The 26141-nt window shown below is 39.7% G+C and overlaps 1 protein-coding gene across 1 annotated transcript in view; it reads left to right on the top strand.

The window, feature by feature from the left end:
* EGF (epidermal growth factor) overlaps nt 1-24944 on the top strand; it is a 55437-nt gene extending 30493 nt beyond the window's left edge. Inside the window, exons 14-25 of the mRNA XM_021397183.1 lie at nt 1142-1365; nt 4875-5042; nt 5859-6008; nt 6995-7144; nt 7471-7587; nt 8575-8700; nt 10240-10359; nt 12219-12369; nt 13930-14088; nt 17357-17459; nt 20884-20986; nt 22469-24944. Of these exons, the coding sequence (XP_021252858.1) occupies nt 1142-1365; nt 4875-5042; nt 5859-6008; nt 6995-7144; nt 7471-7587; nt 8575-8700; nt 10240-10359; nt 12219-12369; nt 13930-14088; nt 17357-17459; nt 20884-20986; nt 22469-22671 (1774 nt within the window). The 3' untranslated portion in view covers nt 22672-24944. The remainder of the gene's footprint in view (nt 1-1141; nt 1366-4874; nt 5043-5858; nt 6009-6994; nt 7145-7470; nt 7588-8574; nt 8701-10239; nt 10360-12218; nt 12370-13929; nt 14089-17356; nt 17460-20883; nt 20987-22468) is intronic.

Genomic DNA, 26141 nt, shown 5'->3' with positions numbered 1-26141 from the left:
TTAATCAGTGGTGAAGTCCCATGGGCTGAAGCCCATACGCCTGTAGTAAGGTAGTTTTAAAGGGATTCAGAACCCTGCTGAGGTTATTTTGTATGCTCGTGTCCTGCTGTTACTGAGTACTGATGCATGAAACTGAATTGGGGAGTGTGTTTTGTTAGCTTTACTGTGGGCATAGAGGAACTGAAGAAATCTTTTCATAGTGGGGGAAGACGGTAGTGGCATTTTGCACAAAACAGATCTGTTCAGGAGATTGCTTATCTGAAGTATCAGTAGAGGCATAAAGCTTGCACAGCTTGCAGCTATAGCTACCAGGGGAAAGGGAGAAGGAAACGTCGCTAAACCCTGCTTTGTTAGAGGGTTAGTGGTGAGAGGAGCGACAATGTCTGTAACTGTAAAGCCAACGCTAAAGAGAAATCTGAGACAAGCAAGACTATCAAGAATACGGATCCCTGTATTGGCTACAGCAAAACTGCTTGTGTAAATAAAGCTAAGTGAATCCAGGGGTATCTCTGTAAACCTGATGAAGGCAGCTAATGCCTTGTGGGGCTGAGTCCAAACTCTGGAAGTAATTTGTGGGTTTAGCCATCTCTGTTTTAAGCTGTCTTGCACTGTTCCTTGAAAAACACTCAGCATTCACTGTGTAATACGCAGGACTCTAGAGGGATACCCCGAGAATCACGAAGTTATTAAAATATGAGGCAAGATCTGACACAGGTTTGTTTTTTGAAGACAGCCTGAAGGCTGTTGCTTGCTCTGTGTGGGTGGTGGGTAACATCATTTGCATGACTGCATTGTTACACTGTTGTTCAGCCAACAAGCTGGGTAACGTGTCAAGTCTTCCATTGCCTGAGTTTGTTATGTGGCTACCAGCACTTGTGCAAAGTGCAAAAAGCAGATAGGAGGATTTGGCAGATAGCATAAATAGGAGTTGTTTCAGAAGATTTTGTGCTGATGAACATAGCAGGGATTCTGCGTAAGTCCCAGTGTAATCAGCCAGAATCTTATGGCAAGTTGTAAAAGATCTGCAGCCAATATATTTGTTTGAAGCAAGCACCTTTCCTTCTTTTTCTTGAAAGAACTCCACAGAGTGGATAACAAACGCTTCCTTACTGACTTCCTGCGTGTGTTTTATTTTCTGAAGGAGATTATTCTGGACTGAAATGGGGGTCCATCCCCAGATTGCCAGCTCTTCATTAGAAGGCATCGATCGTCGGGTTATAGCCAGCGTGGGTCTGGTGCATCCCAGTGGAATAGCTCTCGACTACTTAGCCAACAAGTTGTACTGGTGTGATGCTAAGCAGTCAGTTGTTGAGAGTACAAATCTGGATGGTTCTGGTCGTCGAATTCTCACACAGAATGATGTAGGTGAGGCTTTGGGGTTGATAATTACCTATTGCTTCTTGTCAGCATGTATGTGTATGTGCATATGTGGCTATGGAAGGGAATTGCTGGTTGCTGGCTGTGCTGCGTATCCCTTGCAACTCTGTATTGAAATTAATGGCATTACTTAATTCTCTGATCTGTCAACCAAATGACATTTATTGATCCATTTAATAAAAGAATGCCTTTCTGACAATCTCTGCTTTTACACATCAGCCATTTTGCATTGTATAGAGACCTTCTCTGCCTTCCCTGCAAAAATGAAGAGAAGAAAAAAGTTAAAACTGTGTTTTGCTTGATCCATGCATGGCTGCTTAGTTTAAATCAAGTTTTGCTGTATTTATTATGCCAGTGGGTTACACTGTCGTAAGCTGGAAGACAATTAATCTTGGTTGTTAAGGTCCTTGAGCAAAGAACCTGCATCTGCACAGTGTTGAACACTGGAAAAATTCTAAACAGACAATAGACATTGAATGGAAAAATGATTTGTGCTCTATGCTGGTCGTTGTTATTGCTGAGATTGCTATTGTTTGACACATAATTGATTTTTTCTGGAGCAAGAAAACAGAAGTATTAGCAATGAGGAACTGATGTTGTACCACATTTAAAGTAAACCATGTGTTATAAAATCTCATACATGGCAAATTCATTTTGGCAGAGGACAATTCCCTTTTGTGCATGATACCTCTCTGGGGACCAGATTTTTTTTTTTTTTTTTGTAGGTTTACATACAAAACGTGGGCAGAATGAGGACTCTTGGCTCAGCACCATGACTGGCACGGTTACTGTTAACTTGGCAGTAACTTTGCCATTACTGTTAAGCTGCTGCTGTTCTGGGCTCTGCTCTGTGAGGGTTTGTGTTCATTCCCAACCCAGCTGGCTTCCCACTTGTTCAGAAGTGTGCAGGGTGTGATCTAGGAGGAAGTACTGTTCTGCAGTCTGTAGGATATTAGAAACCCTGAGCAAAATGATCTGTCAGCATTTCTCTCTTGCCCTGCTGCATGTTCTGCTGTACACTTCTCCTTGCAGATGACTTGAGAAGAAAGGCCTTGAATCCTATTGAGTGTCTCACTTTCTTTCTCCACAAGGAACAGGGAAATGTGTCTGCTGGGGAGAAAGGGGGCTAAGAGCACAGGAGAAACACAGGGTATGGTAAATGAGGTAGGGTTTGTACAGTGATACGGATGACTGGAGATGGGAGAAAAGGACATCAGTGCCTATATGGGATAAGTGCAGACCTGGAGAGTTGTGAGTTTAAAGAGGTAGAGAGACTTTATATCTTGATGTCTTGCTGATTAGTGAGACCAGAATTCAGCTTTTTTTATTGGACAGGGTTACTCTGAGGGAAGGAAAGGCAGCATCTGTTCACAGGGAATGTAAAAAGCTGTCCCTGATAAATGGCTGTGAGCAAGCTGAAAGTCTATGGGTGAGAGTTAGAGACCAAGGCAACAAAGGGAGCTTGGTGGTTGGTGTCTACTACAGGCCACCTGATCAAGTGGAACCTGTGGATGAAGACTTCTTCCTCCAGCTACAGGAGGCATCATAATGGCAAGCTCTTGTCCTACTGGCGAGCTTTAACTACCCTGACATCTACTGGAAAAGTAGCACAGGAAGCTCCTGGCATGTACTGAGGATGATTTCTTGTGATAAGAAATAGGTGGCCCCAGCAGGGGTGATACCATACTGAACCTGCTGCTCACCAATGGAGCCATCAGGATTGGAGGGTGCCTCGGTGCAGGAAATTGGGAAAGGAAGGCAAGAGACTGACATGGCTGAACCAGGATCTGCTGATCAAACTGGAGAGCAAGAAGAAAATGAATAGGCAGTGGAAGCAGAGACAGGTAACCTGGGAGGAGACTAGGGATGCTGCTAGGCTGTGTAGAGATGGGGTCTGGAAAGAGAAGATTTTGACTGGATATCAGGAAGAAGTTTTTTTTACAGTACAGGTGATGAGGGTCTGGCACAATTTACCCAGAGTGGTGGTGGCACTCTGTCCTTGGAGACATCCAAGGTCAGGCTGGAGGGGCTCTGAGCACCTGACGGAGCTGTAGGTGTCCCTGTTCATTGCAGGGAAGTTGGACTAGTTGACCATTTAGGGTTCCTTCCAACTCAAATGAACTTGATTCTTCGATACCCGTGGTGCTCCAGTAGGAATTTTTATTACAGCAGCTCCCTCTAGTGCCCTTGTACTGAGAATTCCGTTTAGTCTAGTTGAACGTGAAATAGGTAAGATTAGTACTGCTCTTCTCCTAGCCCCATTTTCAGCTTTAAGTAAAACAGCTTGTAAGCACATGCCCAAGGCAGTAAATATCACAACCGTTCATTTTCTTTATGCAGTGGTTTGAGTTTGTGCTGTTTTGGAAAGGCTTCTGCTTACATGTAACTATTAACTTTCCTTTTCCTGCTATCTCCATTAATGATATTGTGCCTCCATGTTTAATCCCTAATATATTTACAAGTGAAAAGTTTAAAAAATTTCTGGTCAAAGGAGGTGATGTTTGTTGATGGTATAGGCTATAGATCTTTAAATTGTGAATAAATGTTTAGATGGAGACAACATATAGATCTTGTGCTAGTTGCTCAAATTTCATGGAAAGAAGAGAAGTTTTCTCAGGCAGGGTTTTTTTCCAGTTTATCTGAGGTGTGTATTTAAGATATATGAACATATATTACTTCTCCAAGGATCTAATTTATCTAATTCTTTGTTTTGTTTGGCTCTGATTTTTGCTAAAGCTATTACTTTTGGGGGTCTCACATTTGTTACTGAAGCTAAACATCATCTAGTTGAGGCTTACATCCAAAAGTGAAAACACAGAGCACAACATCTTGTGTCTAAAAGACATGCCTCTCAAAGAGGCTCAGACAGCAGTCGTACCAAGTGAGATGCATATTCAGACTATGGGTGAGGACCAGGAGGAAACAAATCTGATTCAGACAGGAAGGACCCCCGTGATACCAGTTAGACATCCATGGAAGATCAAGATTTGTTCTTACTTTCCACTGCAAAAAATGTGTCCATGGGCTGTACTGAAATCAGGAGATTTCTAAATGAATAGAAAGCAGGCATAGTCTCATTTGGACTGATGGCAGTTTTCTACCACAACAGAAATGCTAAAAACAGAATAATTTTGCAAAGATTTTTATGTCTACTGTTATATATGAAAGTGTCCTGTGGTCTCTGAATTGCTGAGTTTCTCTTGGGAAGTCAAACTAGTGATATGGAGTCTTCTGATACAGATAGTGTTGTGCTACCAAGGAAAAAATTATGTACTGGGAAGCTGAGTTGGGATTTCTCTCACCTGCTGTTGTTCCACTAAGAGCATAAGTAAAAAGTGCCTATAGTCCATCATTCATGGTTGCTTAGCACTCCTCATGAGACATCAAAGTGGAGAAGCCATTTGAAGAAGTAGACTATTATGCAGATACTGATCTTATATACTTGGTTTCTTGTGTATTCTACAGATGTGGAAATGAGGAATCTTATTTCTTTGTAGGCCACCCCTTTGCTGTAGTGGTGTTTGAGGATCACCTTTGGATTTCTGACTGGGCTAGGCCATCACTAATGAGGGTGGACAAGAAGACCGGCCAAAACAGGGTACGTCTTCGAGGCAGCATGCTGAGACCCTCATCAATGGTTGTAGTTCATCCTTTGGCGAAACCAGGTATACTGCAAAAATTAAGCAGTCATTCCCTTCCAGCCTCCTCTTGATGTTCACTGATGTCAATATAATAGATGTTCTCATGTCCTTGGGGAGAGGATTATCTTCTCAGAAACAGGTTCTTTAAAGGTCTCTTGCAGTTCAACTGGCATTCACTGAAAGCATCATCTGGGCATGTGTCTAGGAACACTAACAAATTTTTTATATTTATGATCATGCCCAAGAATGTATGCTCATCAACTGCCACAAGGCTACCACAATCTTGTAATTCCTATTTATCTTAGTTTATTAGCACCCCCTCTCACAAAGAAATAATGAAAAATAATGTGGAGAAAGGTTTTGTAATTTATATTGGTTTCAGATCAAATAATTTGATTTTCTGTTTGGAACAATCTCCTTGTAAGCAGAAAAAAAAAATCAAATCATTCAATAGACCATGACTGAGAGAAGATAGTCACAAGTTCCTCATGCCCTCATAATGTTCTTTCAGGGAATGTTAGGACTCTAAAAATTAAAGGAGAGATAATAAGGAAATAACAATAAAAAAGTCACACAATTATTAAAAAGAGAGTATGCAAATCTTCTTTCCTACCAGAGGCTAGGTGATAATATTTATGCTTTACTATATACATCTGCTTTTACCTAAAAGAAACAAAAAATAAAAACCCTGAAAAAAAAACCCAAACAACAAGCGCCCATTAAAAACCTACTAGTTTTTTTCAGTCCTTATTGTGTTTCAAAGTGCTCTAACTCTGCATGGCTAAGAGGAGATGTTCACTGAAGAAGCAGCTTGTTAAGTTGCCTGTTTTTCTTTATTAGGGGCAAATCCTTGCCTTTATATGAATGGAGGCTGTGATCAGATCTGTGAAAACAATTTTGGAGTTGCCCATTGCACATGCCATCCAGGATTTGGGAAAACTCAAGATGGAAAAACCTGTCACCCTCTGAATGCTTCTAATGAGACAGCAGGTACAATCCTCTAATTCCAAAAAAGACCCCCTTAAAGACTGGCAAATAACATTGAAAAACATGCACCTTCCTCTACATAATGAATGACAGCTTCTCTGAAGAATGAAAATAATAAGCATTTTCCTCTGTATGTAATATAGTTTCACACTGCTTCTCACCTTGTCTCTCTCTCTTTTTTCCATGCCAAGGAGGCTGAATCACTCAAGTTTTGTGATGTAATTTTTCATGCACGGATTAGTGGTACTTTGATTAGGGTGTTGTGATTAGAACCACGTCTTGTTTTTACAAGAAACTTCACAAGGTCCGTTAGTAAAACTGGCAGCTAATTGAACCGATACGGCTCAGTTGAACAGTTACTGGTATTTGTTTGGGTGCAGACACTGCAGGAAGAAGGACGTTTACATTGTACCAAAGCTTATGTGAGAGTGGAAACTTCTTTACTGTATCTCTCGAGATATGTCAGAATGAACTCTGCTTTCCAGCCCTGTCCTTGTACTCTGTTTTGAACACTGACCCTGAGTTCACAGTTGGCAGTTCTGCCCCAGCTCTCCACAGGTGATGTGTTGTCTCCCATCTGGACATGCCACTCCTTCTGAGGGACTAATGCATCTAAGATACTTTTTCATGAATGCTTTAGTTTGTTTGCAAGAAACAAATAGAACAAATTTCCTTAAGAAGCACTGGGATGTTGTCCTAGGACAATAAGGTGTCATCTGACCATTGCAAGTTTCCTTTGATATTATCTGTCAGAGAGATGTCTGTGGTGCTGACATAGTTGCATTCCTTGTTCTTTGTATTTGAAAAACCACTAGTAAGTGGTTTCAAGAATAATTTGAAGCCAGAAACAGGCTAGCCTGGTGGAAAATTATTTTTATTTTTTAAAAAATGGACACTGTGATGATTGGAAAGTAGATCAGTTATAGAAAATCAGAAAGTTAGTTCAGTAAATGTAAATAGTCTGTGTAACTTTTTTCTTCCCTTTTCAGAAACCATCTCCATGCATAAGGAGGCAAGGCCAATGCCAACACCAAAGACCCTGCTCCAGAGCACACGAAGCAGTGCAATATTTAAGGATACAGACAATGGGGAAAAGAAGAAAACTGAAGTTTTTTTGATGGCTGAAATCATGATATCAGGTAGAATCTGAAAATTGCCATCCTTCACTAAGAAATTATGTCTTAAGGAAAGAAAGACTCAAGCCAAAACTGATGGTGTTCTTAACATTTTTGCAAGAAGATTGGTCTATGCAATTATGCCATGTAGAACTGCTTTTTTGTTTGTTTTTGTGATGCTTTGCTATGCCAACAAAAGTAGATAATATTATCCAGGCCTAAATAAAGTTCAATGACATTCACTGTGCTTCAAACTAGGATCCTATGTTTTGTTTTTCTAATTGATTTTTTTTTTTAATATAGTGCCTTCTTTGATCCATACAAATATATATATGTGTTTTGTGCTACAGATGAAGATGACTGCTCTGCACTAGAATGTGATGTCAATGCACAGTGTGTTTTACTGGAAGATGGTGCTGTGTGCCAGTGTTTGAAAGGATTTACCAGGAAGGGCAAATCATGTTATGGTAATGGAAAACATTTAACACAACCTTCAGGAAAAACATAGATGTGGGCAAAGGAAGCAAACCTATTTTTTCTCCCATTGGCAGCTCTGCTGTGTGAGCCATCACAAAAAGGTCAATGAGATCACTTGTTTTGAAATGGGTGATGAGCAGAGGGCATGTGAGATGAAATGGCTGATTATCACACAGCTTATTTTCCCCTGAACATGAGTGTTAATCCTATTAATATTAACGAGCAATAATGGAGATAATAGGAATAAAAGCCTAGAGTATTTATTTGTAAAAATTGTCCAATTATAAAAACTCAGTCCATAGACATGAGAGTTGATGTATAATTTAGAAGTACATGCTAAGAAATCTCTTAAAAGTTAGTATTCCTAATGTAGTATTTATATAGAAGGGCTGCTTCTGTTTTTGTCTAGCTCTAGAGAGAAGCTAATGATCAGACACTTTGCTGATTAAAGATCACTCTCTTTAAAATAAATTTTTGGACGTGCGTACCAGGAGGCATCAGAGGAAGAACAAGTTACTTCTTTTTGTTCAAGCATGGAGACTCACAGGAGTCTATGTTTATACAGAAAGGGAAAAAAAAAGAGAAAAAGGGAGGTGGTTTGGCTGTAAATTCTATTTTCAATGACCTGTGGTACTTATTTTTTACACTCTGTTTCTCCTTCAACACAAAATTTGTCTCTGAGTGGAGGTTAAGACGATAAGGATAGAAGACTAATTTTGAATGGGGTAATTCCATCCAAATAGGGTTTTTTTTTGAAGCAAATGTTTTTTGTGGATCATCTGAGTCTGCGGCTGGAAGCAGCTGCTTGATTTTTCAGGCTTTTTAGAGCATCCTTGTCATATTTCATACCAAAGAAAGAACACAAAGTTCTTCTCTTTCTCTTTAATTCATGCATGCAAATGACAGGTAACGGCATTGTCTGAGAGAGATGATGGTTTCATGACCTATGTGTGCCTTCTCCCTGTTTTGTCTCACAGATGTCGATGAGTGTGCTGCAAATATGGACCACTGTAATCGAAAGGTGTCAGGCTGTATCAACACCGAAGGGGGCTATGTCTGTAAATGCCTGGAGGGCTACACAGGAGATGGGCTCCATTGTGAAGGTATGGGAGTGCATGAGGGCTGTGCTGCTTCTGGTCAATTGGAGCAGGAGGAATGAGCAAGAGACACTTCTCATAATTTGGGCTAGCTCTGCATTAAGCTGTGGAGCTGTCTCATGTCCATAATGATTAGTTCTGGTTCTTTTTAAAGAATCTGGTAAGGGTGTGGATCCTAACAGTGGCTCCCCCAGACAGTTGACATTAATCATTTCTTGCTTTTTGATTCTTTCCTTCCTGTCTGAAGTGTGGCAGCCTCAACAGCTAATCATTATGCAAAGCCTGTAGTTGTCAGTGTATAGTTCCTCTCTGTTTGCACTCTTTTTAGTAGCTAAAGCAAGAGGGAAAGGATGAGTGAAGTGGAGGAGAGAAATGGAGGCAAATGAGTAGAGCTTTATTGGAAATCATTGTCAGGAATACAAACGAAAGCAGGTATTGAGTGTGTCATAATACTCATCAAACAATTACAAGTTGGCTTGATAGGCATGAGGTTCAAGGTGTTGACACTTAGAATCTGAATACATTTAGAGTCTTGTTAATAATCAGACTCACTGACTCTCCCACCCAGCTCTACTGCCAGGTCTTCAGTTCATTACCTACATTTCTTAATTTTTTTAATCCATTTTACATCAAATATGAAGGAATGGGAAGCTTTTTTTCCCCTCCAGTATTTGAGTAGTACAGTTTGTTCAGAGCTTTGAGGGAGTCTTCATTTCTCTTTTGTCCTTTTCCTCTTCCTTCCTACTTTATAGCCTAATTCAAAGCTCATTAATCTTGACCCAAATCTTACATGGTCTTTACTGGACTTTGGTTCTCCAACACAGGTAAGGGCCACTGAAAAATTAAGATATTATTATGGGCAGGATGTAGAGAGTGTCAGAGACAGGAGTCTGGAGACACCTTTCTATCCCAGAGGTCAGAGATATTTTTTTGAGAATGTCTGGGAGTGCAGACAGAAGTGATTACCTCCTCTGGCTGTCCCTCACCACCTACCAGGCAAGCCTCCAGGCAGCCGTGGGTTCTCGCTATCTGTGATTCAGGTGCTCCACTAGAATCACTGTGGTATCCATCACTGTTATTAAAAATAGTCTGTTATCTTCAAGTCTTCAAGTTCATGATGTGGCCAGATACTTTTCCATAACATTTTATAAACATTGATATTCTGTCTTGATGTGAATAAGACTGAAACTACTTTTGCATTTGTTGAGTTGAAACGTACAGTAAAAAAACAGAAACTGATGTCTAAGTAATTTTATACTTCAGTTTTAGATGCCTAGTTGTATGCACAGTGTCTAGAAACCTATAAGTACATTCAGAGATAGAACAAGATGAACTGATCTTGTGTTTCATCACGTTTCTTGGAATATGAATATATTGCAACAGAGCTGGTTGCTCTTCTGCTCCAATTTCTACCAAGGCAAATGTGTGGAAAGAAGGCCCCTAGCATTCTTCCCCACTGCCAGGAGACTGTGGTGCTGCTGCCGCCCCTTTAACCGATGCTCTGAGGCATTTCGTTCTTCTAACTGCAGACTGTTTGGGTGATAGATATTGATGAGTGCAAGATGGGGACCCACACCTGTGGAGGGAACAGAACCTGCACAAATTTGGAAGGAAACTTCACTTGCTCCTGTCCTGATGATGCTTCTGGATCTGCTGTGGACTGTGGTGAGTATTTGGAGTGAGAATTAAAATGAAGTGGCCCATAACTAGGATCTGCGGTCTCAGCTAAATTGTTATACTGGGAAATTAAGGAACGACCACGCAGTGGTATGTCGGGCAGCTTGTGAATCCATTCAGCTTTGCTTTAGGAGGCAGCCACATTGCAAGTAGCTGCTTTGGGATGATGTAATGAGAATGGATCTGAGTTTAGTTGTTAGAAAATATCTACATTAATGTTCAGTGCTAAATTATACTGCCTAAATGAAATGACACATCTACCTAATGGCCTTTGAAATCAAAAGCAGAAGTAAATGCTCCTCGGAGATGATGTTTTTGGAGTTGATTTTGGGCCGTGCTATTCTCCAATCTGCTTTCTTTATCTCTGCAGGACTCTAGCACAAGGGTTGCTCGTAACTGAAGTCCCATTTCATTCTTCAGAATAACTTAGTTTTTCAGATCCTAATTTTTCAAAGGGCTGTGAAACTCTACAGAAAATGTGGTTACTAAATTAATGAAAAGAGAAGCTCATAGTATCTGATGCTCATTTCAGTGCCTCAGTGTGACAGCTGCATTTTCTGAAAATGTGGAGCAAAGTGACACATAGCCTTCCTCTGTGTCAGCCTTCTTCATCGGGGTGAATTTTACCTCAGATCAAGTGACTGGTGACAGAAGGACACTGTGTGATTGTTGTAGGCATTTCTCTGCAGAAAAGCAGAAGGAAGTTATGGCTTTTTAAAGCAGAACATCGATCAGAATCCTCACCCTCTTTTCAGTCATTTAAGCTTTCAGTAGTTTCAAGTGTTGCTCAGGAAATTATGATTTTAAGTGATGTATGACTTGGAAGTAATGCCTTATAGATCCCTCAGCTGTAAATATGATCTCCTGTCTTCATGTGTGTTAACACACTGTTTTAAGTCTTTGCCTAGTAAGCTCTTTCAGCAGGCTGAAATTTTCTTTGCAGAATGCAGAACACATGGGATTCACTGCTATCACTTATTCCTTTCCAGTCTGGGCTCTTTGCCCTGACAGTTCTCCTGCAAATGAAATTTTAAGAAAACAAATGTCATTAAAGGTCATGTTGCAATAAAACTGGTATGAGTCATAAAAATGATCCCATAAATGTGTGGGATTAGGTATATTGCTGCTAAGCCACACTACTAGAAATTCTTTTCTGTCTGGATGTTCGGTTCTGACTTACAGATTCAGTGTAGCACTGAAGTAGGCAAAAATGTGCTCCAGTCCTATAAAAGCATCTCTGCAATATAGGTCATACGTAGAGATATCGGAGCTCCCTATAACACTAGCCAGCTGGGATTCTTATGGAGGTGATCGTCTCTGCAGTTGCGAGCAGGCTACAGAAATCTTTGAAGAATTGGGTCAGAGGAGTTCTTTGCTTCCAGTGAAGCTGTTAACTATACTTGAGATAGCTTGCACAGATGCTATCAAGTGGATGGCTGCAGAGCAGATATAGTTTGTACAAAAATGTCCATTTGCCTGTGAAAACTTTTCAAGTTGAGATCCATATGCACAAAGTGCAGTCACCCTTCACCTGTACGTCTGACTCTGTGCATGGTGGAGATTGTACCATCAAGTAGGGTAAGAAATCATTTACTTGTAAATAACTAGGCAACAAATAGTTGTTTGTTTGTTTGTTTTCCAGGATTGTACTCACACATCTAAATTGACGGAACACAGCTAACCTATGTGTGCCTAAATTTGATAATAAAAATAAGCAAATAGATTAAAAACAAATATTTGGTTGAAATTGGAGATTCTTATCTACTATCCTATCTTGAAGTTCTGGAACTCTTTCATGCCAGTGTAGCCAACAGCTTGATATGTCTTTGTGAAATCCTGTGTTTCAGAATCTACTTTGCCTCCTGCTGTTGTCAGCGATGAATACTCTACGCACCCATTGCCAGGTGACTCCGTAGTATGCCCCCCTTCCTATGATTCATATTGCCTCCATGGAGGAGTGTGCAATTATGTTTCCGACCTACAAGACTATGCCTGCAAGTAAGTACAGAACTGTATATTGTCTGTGCTGATTAATGGCATCCTTGGGGCACAGTTGAGTGCAGATTATGAAGTGCTTGCCCATAGGTTGTCCCTTCATCACCCATGCTGGTAATTATCATTAGATTCTGGACTTCTCTATAAACCTTCACTTCATTCATGCCCATTGCAATTATTAGTAGGATTGGATTTGTTCCTTGAAGACTCAATTCTTTGTTCTTGAAGTATGAGATAAATTGTTAAATTACCTGGTGCTCACAGCCTTATGCGAAGGTGGTGCTTACTCTCCCTCTGGTGCTGGCTCACGCCTGCCTGTTGGCCTTGCTGTTCTTTTACTGCTACCACCTGACCTCTGTATGTTCAAGAAAAACTGGAGAACATATGTCTCTACGTGTTTGTATGAGAATGAAGTAGATGCTTTGTGCTGTGGATCTGCTAAGGTCATCACGGCTGTTGTAGGAGTTGGTATGACTTATGCACATCTCTGGTGTTGGCTACAATTTTTTAGAATAAATAACAGAATCATTCAAAGGTCTATTTTTTCTCCACATTCAGTTCCTCATACTGAAACTGAAGAGTCTACAACTGCAGAACATTTAAATGGGAACTTATCTTAATTTTTTTAACTGTTACTGCATAATAAGAACCCACATTCCTGTATTTTTCGGTACTGGAATTGGAAGATGTTTAATAAATTGAGAACTAGCCCTACCTAGCTCTGTTCTGCGAGGGAGAGGACTTGCTCTGAACTGATTCTACACAGTGGACACTAGGTGGCAGCATTCATTCATGTAGGCTGCAAATAGCAGAGGGAAGTCATGGAAAATCGTTATCTAGCAGAATTTTCACAAATTACAAAGTGTATTCATTCATTAATTATATTAATATTTTTGACGTGTTTCTTTACTTTCTAGTAATTTTGATATATATGTTCCATTCCTCGACAAGCTATTTCAATGTTGGGCTTTTACAGTGGTAAAAATCTTCAAAGTAATAAACAAAAAGAACTTACAAAATAAGCTTGTAATAAAACTAAATTATGAAGATATTTCTAACCCATACACGTTTTTCAAACACCTTTGTTTCTCTTAGTAATTATTCAGATTAAAATTTAATTTCCTCAACAAAATGACGCTCTGAGAGATAATAACTTGTATGATGCCTAGATCAAAAAAAAAAAAAAGGGAACCTTGCTGCTGAAATGGGTTAAATAGAAAATCCAAGGGAAACACAGATCATAAAAAAGCAGTCTGTGGAATTTTTGAAAATATTTTACCCTTTGGAATCTGAGATATACAATCTCACTGAATAATTCGATGGAGTGTTTCAATAGATTTATATTAAAGTTACAATAACATTAATATATTTACATTTAATATTGAATTCTACATGTTCTGGCAGACATTCCTTTAATGTCATCTTGTCTTTACCCCTGCTAAATTCAACAAGATATTTTGTAGGTGTTGCCAATAATAAATCAATACGCAAGGTGACTGAGGCGATGATTTGGGTTGTTTTCTCTGCTGCCACTCACAAAGTGCTCTTGCTTCCTTTTGGCAGCTGTGTGACAGGCTACGTTGGGGAGCGGTGCCAGTTCAGCGACCTGGAGTGGTGGGAGCAGCAGCACGCCGAGCGGGTGAAGGTGCGGAACATCACCATCGCCGTGTGCATAGCCGTGCTGCTGCTGCTGCTGGGGTCACTGGCTGCCTACTGCTCCAGGTACTGCTTCCAAACTCATGTTGTGAGCACGTGGCAGAAGGGCCGAGGTGCCTGTGGCCTTCACAGGTGGCTCGTGGAGAAGAATTTGTGCTGTTCCTCAGCTGTTGGAAATCCCATCATGTCCTTGCTCCTCTCTTGCTTTTCAGTAATTGGTTCTATGAATAATTCACAAAATTCTGGCATGCCCCTTCCCTGCAGTACTCACATTGATGTTAAAGAGTGACGTGTGTCTGGGGAGAGAAAGAATAAACCTGTTTTGGTTTGAAGAGGAGCCATAATTTGTATTGATGAGAGAGTTTCAGAGCATGGTATTTACTTCTTCCTTAGTTTCCTGTAAGAGCTCTGGATGCCTGCAGGTGCCACGGTAGGGCTTTGATCTTCTCTGCTAGATGTATCAGTTTTGTTTCACTTGCCTTTCAGTGTAGGACTATACCTTGATATTTCCTTGCCAGTGAGAAAAACACTGTGTTACCCTTCCAGGAGCCCATCTCTACAGTGATGCCTGCAGCAGTGAATGTGAAAACAGTTTTCCTGGTAGTAGATGTGGGTCTAAGGCACATCTGTTGTAAAAGTACTCCCTGGCATTTTCCATGGCTGTAATGAATTGTGCAGGTTTGGGATTCTTCTCATGGCAAAAAGAATCCCTATAGTCACTATTTAAGAACCCACACCGTTGTGAAAAATACTCCCTGGCATTTTCCATGGCTGTAATGAATTGTGCAAGTTTGGGATTCTTCTTGTGGCAAAAAGAAAAAATCCTTATAGTCACTATTTAAGAACTCATTAAGAACCCACTCTGTAGTGAAATAAATGTCATTGATGTCCCTTAGACTGGAAAGTATTCAGCATTTAATAAGTTAGTCTTTTGGCCATGACCTTGTCAGAAAACTGTTCTCAGAGACTCTTGTTTAAATGTACATTTTTTTTTATTTAACAAGTAACAGAGTAAACAAACAAAAAGCCAGACAGCAGCCAAATCAACAGTCCCCCACTGCATGCCTACCCGCCTTTCTTATGTATGGGGTTTTCTTTGTGGTTTAGACTAATTTTAAAATTAGAACCTCCTGGGCATAAAAAGTTAAGCTGCAAGAGAAGCTAGCTATGAAAGCTAATATTTTCTGCTCCTATTTAATGGTTCTCAGCATATTTAGTCCATAAAAGTAGATAAGCTGTCACATTTCTGTGTGATGGTAGCTGGTGATAGAGCTCCAGATTTAAAGCTAAGTGCAGGCTGATTTGTTCTCATGACCTGGGATTCAGAAGCTAATCAGTGGAATGATACATGCAGAATAGACAAATCATTAGATTCTTGTATTTCCCATATATGTCTTTTAAACTGTCATGGAAAATAGCTACAATATGGCCAGTTTTAAGGTATAAAGATAATGAATATCTCTTCCCTTCCTCTCCTTCATGTCATTCCTCCCTGATTTACTTTTCTTTCTCGCCAAATGCTTTTGATCAATATAACTATTTATCTCAACAACAAGTTTTCAATTACATGCTTGACTGCATTTGTACTGCAGCTATTACTAGCCTAACTAGATCAAAATGAAACTGCTGATCTGAAATCCCTGTTTAACTGGAGTCTAGAAACCAATATTTGTCTTGAAATCACTATAGTGCTTTTTCCCATAATCTACTGTATTTTGAAATGTACCAATTAAGTCTACAGGTGTCCGATTCCTTCCCCAGTATGATGCAGTCTTCAGTCTCTTTCTAATTGGAGGAAACAAAGAGCTCCATTTTCCAGTTTGAAAATTGTATGAACTGGAGGCAGAGAGTGCCAGAGTATTGTATTGGTTTGTTCAGTGGCTGTAGCCTGCTGTAGGGAACAGTGTTGCCCTTCACTTAAGGTTTATGTTGACCATATGTATAGGATTCCAAGTTTTCTGTCTTCTTTGGGGAGCCAGGAAACAATTTCTCTTCCAACCAAAAATCACAAATTTAACACCCACAGCTTGGCTGAGGTCACGCAAAGATCGGCAGAAGGCCTGCGATTAGGACTGAGAAATCTTTGGCTTGTTGCCCATGCTCAGTCAACATGATTCCACCTCCTGCTTGTGCTCACAGAGACTGCTGTGCCTACCGAGTCCGTCTGGCATCTGTCATTCTGTGAGCTGCAAAGTGAGCCACAGTATTAGAGTGATCCTCTTGAGCAGGGCATCCTTCCGAGAGCTGTGCCTGTGGTGCAATGCGCTCTGCTCTGTTTTGCCCATGGAGCAATGGGCTCGACTTCTGTTAGCACGATGAGTTGCAGTGCTGAGCAGACATGTCCAGGTGAGGTTTAAAACACAAACTTGCTGTGGTGCCAGGAAGGTAAAAATGGAGTAATTTAACTTATTGCTCAGCATTCTGCTTCATGGATATGTCCTCAGATCTGACACCTACTTGATTCAGTCTTACACTCTGCTGGAGACAATTACAAATTTTCTTAATGGCTGAACACGTAGCAGCAAGTTATAGAGAATCTGGAGAGAAAATCCATGATGGAGATGTGTCTATCTCATTTCTAGCAGAAGCCAAGTCTTATTTACCTTGGATTTTCATTAGGGGAGTAACATGTGGTAATTATGGCATGATGCATGTTTCCAGTTGGCGTAAGACCTATGAAGAATAAAGGGAAAATTCCTGTTTTATTAGGTACATGCCTGTTAAATTTCATTTTAAAAAGATCAAGTAAAAGGAAGCTATACCTTGAAAATTCAGGAATTCAAAGAGTGAAACATGACTTTTCTTTATCTGATGTTGAGGAGAAGAAAAATTGAGTACATAAAGTCAGTAAGGATGTGCTGATTTGAATCTCACACAGTGTAAATGAGCTCTTTTTCTTCTGACGATGCCCTCTGCTTTGGAGTCTACACTGGCTTTTAATCCTTCCTTACAAGTGATCACAGTTGAACTGCAAAAATAAGCGTTTTTGAATGTGTAGAGAATAGCCTCTTGGAGTTGATTTTTTTTAACCTTTTCTTAACTCAAGATTTTACTTATAGAAAAGTATAAGAAAATGAAAGGGGTGTTTAAAATTACAAGGTCTACTTTTTTCTAATGAATGAACCTTCACAGATCGCTTCTTACCGACTTTTATTTCTAAGCTGTCTGTTTTAACTTCTATGCTGTAGTTAACACTAATACTTCTTCTCAGAGAAATGAAATAAAACAAAATACATGTCCCTTCTGTAAATACCTGCAGAGTAAAATGTGAAAGGAAAGAGTATCTCTTCCTCCCAAAGTGAAATAATTTGTTTCATCTTTTGTTCTGTTACAGAAGTCAAAACTTTTGTATGAAGAACCATTATGCAGAAGCGATAAGAGATGCCAGTAGCTGCACTGACAATGAGAACGTGACACCTACTTGCAACAAGTCTCGGGTAACTATATTAATATGGAGTGAAGAGGGAAGTAGGAAGGATCAAAGAGTGTTAGGGATCCACTTGAGCTTATCCATCAAATAATTCACATCTTAAATACATTAAATAACTGCTAGAGTCATCGAGTGCTTTGCTGTGAACCCTAGTTCATCTTACCTCATTGTTATCCCTCAAAGTTCACAGCTGCCTGGATGTATTGCAACCATTAGCGGGTGTTATTGTTAGCTTTGAACACAACAGTTGGGGAACTGTGTTCTAAATTAAGGAAATGGCAATGTGATGACATGGCATATCAGAGTTATTTTCACAGGAAAGTATGCCCTCCATATAAAAGGCTTCTTGGAAGACAAGTATTGTGTGTGCTACCTGAGATGGTGAACTTTATTTTGGGGGCTGATGCAATTAAATGTTGTGGTGTTAGGAGCTGCTGCCCTGTAAAGAGAACCTCCCAGGATGTTAGTAGCAGTTTGGGAGGGAATATAAAATATGAATTTAGCACAGATGTAGGTAGAAGTGCCATGCTTGCATTGACCTGTTCCTACTGTCGATTTTGAAGATGCACCAGCAAATTTGGACCCAGGCGATCTGATCTAGGGACCTGATTTTCACTGGTGTTAAAAGAACATTATGCTGCTGGGTGATGGCAGTTGGACCTTGGGACAAAATGGCATAATTGGCATCTGTGGCTACTTCTGTGCCCAAGCAGAAATTACTGCCAGAACAGCATGACTTTGCCTGAGATCTTGTCTGCACACATGCATCGTCCAACACTGTATAAGCTGCTGTAATGCAGGTAGCAGTCACGTCTAGGCAGCATCGCATTAGCTAAGCAGCATATACTCTTCAAATAAGAACAGTTATGCCAGTGGGAAAGACTGCTGAAAGAGTTTACTTGTGCTGGCTTGGAGATGAATTCTAGTGATGCACCTACTTTTTACTGGGATAACAGCACACATATTATTCTAGTATAGGTATTACTGAAAGGACTGAAAGCCTTTCACGTCAAGCCACAGTTGGAGGGTATGAAAACTGTGCAGAGTAAACAAGATCACAGATGAATTTGGCTTTATACATTTACTTTAATGATAGTGGATACTTTAGTTTTAAATCTAGACTTTATTTGCCTGAGCCTGAAGTTTGGCTCTGCTCCTGCACTTTGAATCCAGCAAGAGACGAGCTTGCTCTGCTTGAGGGTATGTTTGAAGGGCTGAGAATCATGGACTATCTGTAGTGCAAATCTGAACATTTTTAATCAACACAAAGAATGCCTCACATATAGTTTATATTGAGTGTCTGGCAGGATTTGAGAGCAGGCAACTGCTGAAATACACTGTTGAACATGTCCAAATAGCACTGACCCTAGTTATGATGTGAAATAGCTCCTTAGCTGGTCAGCCTGAGAGTTTTGTGGACCTTTTGTTACTAGCTGCTGACCTGGCCAGCACTCTTCCTCCAGATACTGGACAACAAATGTGCTGAATCTTTGTGATGCCATCATTTGTTCACAGCAGAGACAAAAAAAAAAAAAAAAAAAAAGTGGTTTGCAAAATATCAAATATCTGGAACTGGCAAAATCAGAAACATTTGTTGGGACTGAGAACAGCTTGTTGCCTGGGAGCCCTGCTCTAGGAGGCCTGCGACTCATCAGTTCTGTCCCTGCCTGCTGTTATTCTTGCAGTTAATGCTAGTGGTTGGTGATATTTTTGCTAGACATAGGACTAATTAGACAGCTAAGCAATGGACTGAATCAACAAAAACAAATCCTACCTATTCATCTATTACACACCTGTGTTGAATTTCACCACACATTCTTCTTCTGGGAGAAAACAAATGCATTAATAATAAAGTAATTCATTGTAAATGGTTTGCTGGAGACTGTAAGGGGAAATCACTGACTCTTTGCTGATTATTGCATCTTTCACAGTAATGGATTCCTGTGGTTTCATGCATGTGATTTTTCTCTGTGGTGATGTAACCATATGTGTTAAGTTCAGTGGGGCTCCATGCATGCACACACACAGGTTAGAAAATGAAGAGCTGCCAAAAAGCAGCAGAAAGTTGCCCACTTCTGTTCACTTAAAGTGGTTTGTTGGGCAGATTTATGTTAAAAAAAAAAAGAGCAGTTCTAATAAAGAACTGATGAAGTTCTCTCCTTTTGTAGCCTGTAGTGCTCCTGATAATTTGTGACTCTGGCAAAAGGGATGGAGTGCAAAGACATTCTTGGTGTTGCCCACTCAAGCTAATGTATTGGATGAGTTTTTATCCTATCACACTTGCCAAATGCTAGGTATAGTGATATCGAAACTATACCTACAATTTTCCTAATGACCATTCACTTCTCTGCTTATTTTGCTAAAGAAAGCTGCATTTGAGTGAAGGTATGCCTCATTCAAATTTGGTATTTTTTTTCACATTCATACTAGAGATCCATAAGCCAGGCTAGCTTTGTCCCTGGAATATGGAAGCCTTGGTAAACTTCAGCACATGCCTGGATTTTGATGCTACTCTGAGACTTATAAACCTGCAAGTGTTCTATTTTGCATAATCAAAGATATTTTGCAAAACTGTGTGTAGCTGGAGCTCCTCTGAGGGATCTGACACTTGTGGGTTAGCAGCTGTAATACCATGGATTTTATGCACGCAAAAAGATGCCTAAATGGTCACAGAGGATACAGATGTGACCTAGTCACACAACTCCACCAATTTTCCACCTAGACCACTGAATCTGTCAATAACCTTCTTGGAACATCTTATTTACAGATATTTTCTCTTCTTCCCTGGTTCTGCTCTTTAAATACCACCTTCCTTCCCCCCCCCCCCCCCCGGCCCTTTTCCTATTCTTCAGCTGAGTTTCCCTCTTTCCCTTTATACTATTTAAGTACATCACTGTCCCCTTTGCCTGTTCTTTCTCTTCTCCCTCTGGTCTTTACAACACGCTCCCCTAGAGGGTTCCATCTTCATGGTGCGGTCTCACTTGTCTTCTGCTGTCACAGGAATTGCACCCTCAGGTGCTGCCAGGAGCTGGGAAAGGGAGGTTTGCTTCCTTCCCTGTGTCTGACAGTGTTTCCTGCTGTCTGGTTACCGGCATTTTTAATACTTTAAATATGGCCCTAAATACTGTGGAGAGAGTCAGTTTTCATGTACTTTTGTTCTTGCATCTGGAAAGGCTGATTTGCAGAGCAAGAGAGCGGGCACTTCTTTACTAGACTGGGACTCACACTTTCCAAAGAAAGACCAGGGCTGTCATCAACTCCAATGTTTAATTATCTGCAGGGGAAGGGTCATCCCAGAAGCCAGGATGACCTTTTTCCCCCTACTCTGGTTGGATTGTGTGGCCTTTCTAGTCTGCCTCTTGGGTTTCAGAAAACTGGTTCATTTCATATTAATTTGGGCTATGTTTTGTGTGTATTGTATGTATTTGCAGTTTGTGGTTGTCAAGGAGTGTAGCAGTTCTCTGGAGACTAAAGCGGTTGATCTAATTGAGTGTGAGACAGCAGACCCTCATCCTGCCTGTCCTTCACAATATGGTGAGTAGGATTTCCTTCCTTATTACATCTCTCCTCACCTTTGTACCTGCAGGAGCAGTGGCTGGTGGAGGAGACAGAGAAATCAAATGATACCACTGCCTTGTTTAAAGCAGACTATGCACCGCAGAAACGATGTTTGCATTGTTGTGAAATCACTTGGTCCTCTGCTTTGCAGATTATTCATCAGGAATTATACTGCAGCTATGCTTTCACACTCATAAGAAGCCAGATGCTTCTCATGATAGTAATAACATATTTGTGTTTTCATAAAATTTCACGGGTTTGCTTCATAGCAATGGGTTATCCAAATCACACTGATGGGGAATGCATATCCTTGGGAAGATATGCTTTGACAGTTCTTACTCATTCAAGCAGGATAACTGACAGGGTGTGAAGACTCCAGATCTCCCTAGAAACATTTTGTCCTGGTGCAGCAACTACAGTTTTGCTTTTTTGTGTTAAACAAGATATTTGACTGCCCAAGGAATGCATGGTGCTTAAAAAAAGATGAGATGAATGAAGGAGATATTCCTCCCGTCACTGATGCATAAGTGGCAGGTGACACAAGAGCGCACAACAGTCTTTCTTGGCCCACAGGTTACCAGCTGGATTGCTCTGAGTTTAGAAAACTCAGAACTGTAGAGTCAGCTGAATCTCCTAATTGCGCATGTGGTGAAAACTGATGGGGAAAGATGGATGCCCTTAACTATTTGTCTAATTTATCATACTTACTTCCTGTCCACAGAAATTACCAGACAGCCTGGTTTGCATCAGCCATTTGGAAATACACAAACACAAATATTTGAGGATACTGAAATGGGCAAGCATCTTGTAAGATCTTCATAACTGTGTATCCTATCCTTAGATATATTTGGGGAAGTCAGTTTATTCATCAGGAGAAAATATGCCTCACATTTACTTGGTTGGACTAATATCGTGAAGGTGTAGAACCATGTTATCCAGTGAAGGGAGCCTGATGTTTCCCATTAGGAGACTCTGTTCTTGCTTATAGTTTCATCAGGTGCAGCTTTTGGAGCTGAAATTTCACATGACAGGTGTCTGAAAATTTTCAGAAAAGTAGTTCAACCACTTTAGGGAACAAGACTGATAAATAATCTAATGCCTTTTTTTAAGATGTTAAGGAAGGTTCTTCACCATGTCACTGAATAATTCTAAGACCTTTAGACTTTGGAGTGGGGGCTTTACTTTTGCCAGGCAAGTGGTCTTCCTGTCATAGGCATGTCTTTTCCCTGATCTTACATGATACAGTAGAAAAGTATGAGATTTGCCTAGGGCAATGACTAGGTCACTTATTAAAATCTCAGTCATGTTCTTGACTTTTTCTCTTTTTTATTCTTTTTATATCAGTTGTTTTTCTAAATTTTTTGTAAATTTCTTCAAAGTTACCATTCGCTGTCTTTTAGCTTAGGCGTTGTGAAGCATCCTAATGGGCTTTCAGTAACATATACCCATTTTGTTCAGTGGAACAGCCTATAACACATGACAAAGTGGCAGAGACTTTGGTGGAAGAGAAGGAAGAGCAGGGCTACCCAGAAGAGGTTCCCAGCAGAGAAAAATTTATTGAACCCGCGGAAGCAGAGAAGGGCATTTCCCAGACTGCCTGGAGAGCCCACCACAAGTCCTGCCAGCCTGCCCCAGCCAGCCTGCTGATGCAGCCAGACTAGAAGAAGTCTGAGTTGAGTGGAAAAAAGAGGAAGCCACTGGAAAATGGGAACTTTGGAAACACTGAAACAGCCCTCGTTGTTTTTTTCTGTGCACTGAAGAACCAACCAACGAACAACAATGCAAATAAAAATGGAATAGAGAGGTTGTTACCAGTCCTTCCCTGTTGTCTCCTCTTGGAAGAATTACTGTGAGCAATACTTTAGCAATGAATACTCTGCAAGTATCACTTTTAGGGTCAACACTGCAAATTTCATTAAACTGGCAGCTAAAAGGACACTGAGAGAAAACAGACTAGTGGATGGTTTCTTAGAGATGAAAATTTTCTATTGGAGATTCTTGCAAGAGATAGCCTTTACGTGCACAGAGAGTCCAGAAAATTGCATATACAGTAGGCCACAAGGACAATGGTGGAGAAACTGTGATTGAAGATGATGCAGGAAAATGAGATAAAATTAATCTGTTTTGTTAAAATTTTGTTCATGGGCACTATAACTCTCTCCCCAGAACTGCTCTCAGACCAGTGTAACTTCTGGGACTTCACTGGAGCTGTTGTTGTAATAACTGATACCAAACTTGGTCCCGTGTTTCTCAAATTTGGTGGGCTACAGGAATGTTTGTATGTGTATGGTGTTACTGATGACCACATCTCTAAAGTGAGATAAAACATTTGAGGAGAAAGTGATTCTTCCGTTAAATTTTCCTGTGGCTGGCAGCAAAATCTGCGCTGTTACATAGGACTTAATGTTGGAAAAGAAGTCCAGCCAGGTCCTGCACCAAAAGAGCACAAGAAGTGGGACAAACAAAAAAACGTCCCCTCTGTTTGGGATGACATACACATAAGTGGTTTGCGCTGCCTCATGAAATCCATGGGATTGACTGGAAAACAACACCCATTTTTCTTGTAACTGACTTTCTAACAGCTACAGCTCTCTTCCAGTTACTTGCCAAGAACTAACGTGCTTATAATGCTCTGTCATATACAGAGTTGTAGCTTAGTTGTTTATCATCTCATGTGATTTTCACCACTAATCTTGAATTCCTAAGGCTTTTTCAGAATGTTTGGGAAGATAACTGGAAATTAGCTATGTTCCTAATGACTTTCTCATTACAGGGGATCTCTCAGACCTCTGTGTTTGAAATCTGCTGCTGTAATTATTGAACACCTCCTCTAAGCTCCACTACAGTGGCCACCAATAGAGTTCCTCATAATTTGTTAGCTATTTAATGGTGGTTAATATTATTCATTTGCATATTTAACATCCTGCTTTTTACTTTTAAAAGTTCCGCTATGAAGATATGATATGTTGTCATTTGGTTACCAACTCTGTAGACCAGTGATAGAAAAGAGTATTGAAAGGCTCTTATCTCTTGTCCAAATAGTTGCACTCTTGAGTTACTTTGTGAAGTGACTTCTGATTTATGCTCATGTAAACAGTAAGAACACTGAGCCCAAGGTGTCTGAACTACAGAAATTGTAAGGCTCTGTTTTGTAGACAGTTGTCACTTAGTGGTTTATCCTTCCAATGTGATTTTTTTTGGTGGATAGTTTTGAATTACTGAGTCAGTTCTGAATTCAGAATAAACTTGTAAAATAGACATTTCCGAAGCGTGGTTGGAATTAGAAGCAATGAAGGCACATTCTCTTGTATGAGTGGAGACAGAAGTGCTTACAGGGAAAATGTGGCTGAGGAGGGTTGGCCTACAAAATTGTATTCAGGCAAGGGAACCGCTTGGCTGAACCATTAGTATTCAGTGTATTGGATTTTAATTTAAGTATAGTTTAATTTCATTGGCATTGCAAGAAGCATCTAGGTTGGATTCTCCAGTATTTCACAATTCGTTAGCAATCTTATGTATGTTGTTGGGAAGAGAGTCCAGCTATAAAGGCAAAGTGGTTTATTTTCATGAGTGCTACACAGTAAAATGACTTTTATCCCTGCACTGTGTTTATCTCTGGTGAAATATGTTTCTGTGCTTAAAATCCAAGTGCTATGTTGAATGACATTCAACATTTAGTTGGATGTTTCCATGATCAAAGGCAATAAAGACTTGTAACTTTGAATCTTGTCTAAACAAAGATATTTCAGACTCCTTACAAATTAGTTTCGTATTCTATTCCATGTTTTGTTTACTTTGCTTTCCTTCAGTCTAAGGATCTAATTTTAAATTTGATAGCATTCTTTAGAGAATAAGGTAGGAAAATCAAAATGATATGTATTTATATTTAGTGTTACAAGTTCTAAATGTTTCCTACACTCAGCAGAAAACTCAAAATAACCCTTAATGATAAAACCTTGAGATGGTATTTCAACAAAAATATAATATATTTGGATTATTTGTATGTTTATAGAGATGTTGATTTTAAAAAATAATAATAAAGAAAGATGTTTGGTGTCCCAATTATTTTGAAATAAGTGTGTGCAAAACTTCTTGTTTAAACCACACCATGTTTGTTGATAGCTCCATTGGTTTCATGCAAATGCAGTGTAGCATGCCGATGTAGTACACGCAGGGATCATGAGTTTTTCTTTCACCGCTTAGAGGATCTGTAAAAATGAAGATAATCATCTGAAGACCACAATTGGATCCCAGCTACATTATGGTAAGTTTTCATTTGTGATTTTAATTACACAATTTTCATAAACCAATAGAAGTTAAATATTTGTTTTTGTGCACATTTATATGGTTCTCTTATGAATGTTGCTACTTCTTTGTCTAGAAAAATTACTGATGATTTCAAAATATGTCTCCAAACTCATCCCCAATATGTTATTCTCAGACTATGCATACAAATCAGGTGAAGTCAAATGGTAGAATGCTGGGGATATTATTGTTATTATTGTATTTTTTTCAAATTTATTTATTTATTTATACCTTACCTCAGATACTTTTAAAATTATTAAACATTCTGGGTTTATATCTTACTTAGTATTAATCTCAGATCATACTGGCGTATCCTGACTTTTAAAAATGGAATTAATAGGTGTTGCATTAAGCTGCAAGAGAAGGATTTTAAAACAGTGAGAAAAATCTTGACAAGCCCAAAGTGAGAAAACTATTAGGCAATTCTGGAAAGCAGGGTAGAAAATGAGTTTGTTTAGTTTAGTAAATCCTGATTTTATTGTGCTTGACATTTCAATTCTCCATAGCCAGATTTTCATCATAAATGAATGAGGAATACTTCATGCTCATTCATAACAGACATAGGCAATGTGATGGTTCCCAGTCATGGGAATGCATGACACATTTCATTTTTAAGTTGTTATTTTCAGTTACTTGCATCTTTGCAGACTTTTATCTGTTTGAGTATTTTTTTTCTATCCTTTCTATCCTGAAGTCTATTTCAGGATGGAAATATTTCAGAAGAATTCTATGAAAAAAAGTAAAAACAGTTCAGAATGGGATTAGGAGAAGCATTTTCCTTGCTAATATATATTGTGGTTTAGTCTTACTGGGAGTAATTTTATCT

This window comes from Numida meleagris, chromosome 4 (genome assembly GCF_002078875.1).
Source record: "Numida meleagris isolate 19003 breed g44 Domestic line chromosome 4, NumMel1.0, whole genome shotgun sequence".
Classification (NCBI taxonomy): Eukaryota; Metazoa; Chordata; class Aves; order Galliformes; family Numididae; genus Numida; species Numida meleagris.
This window is presented reverse-complemented; position numbering and strand designations above follow the sequence as displayed.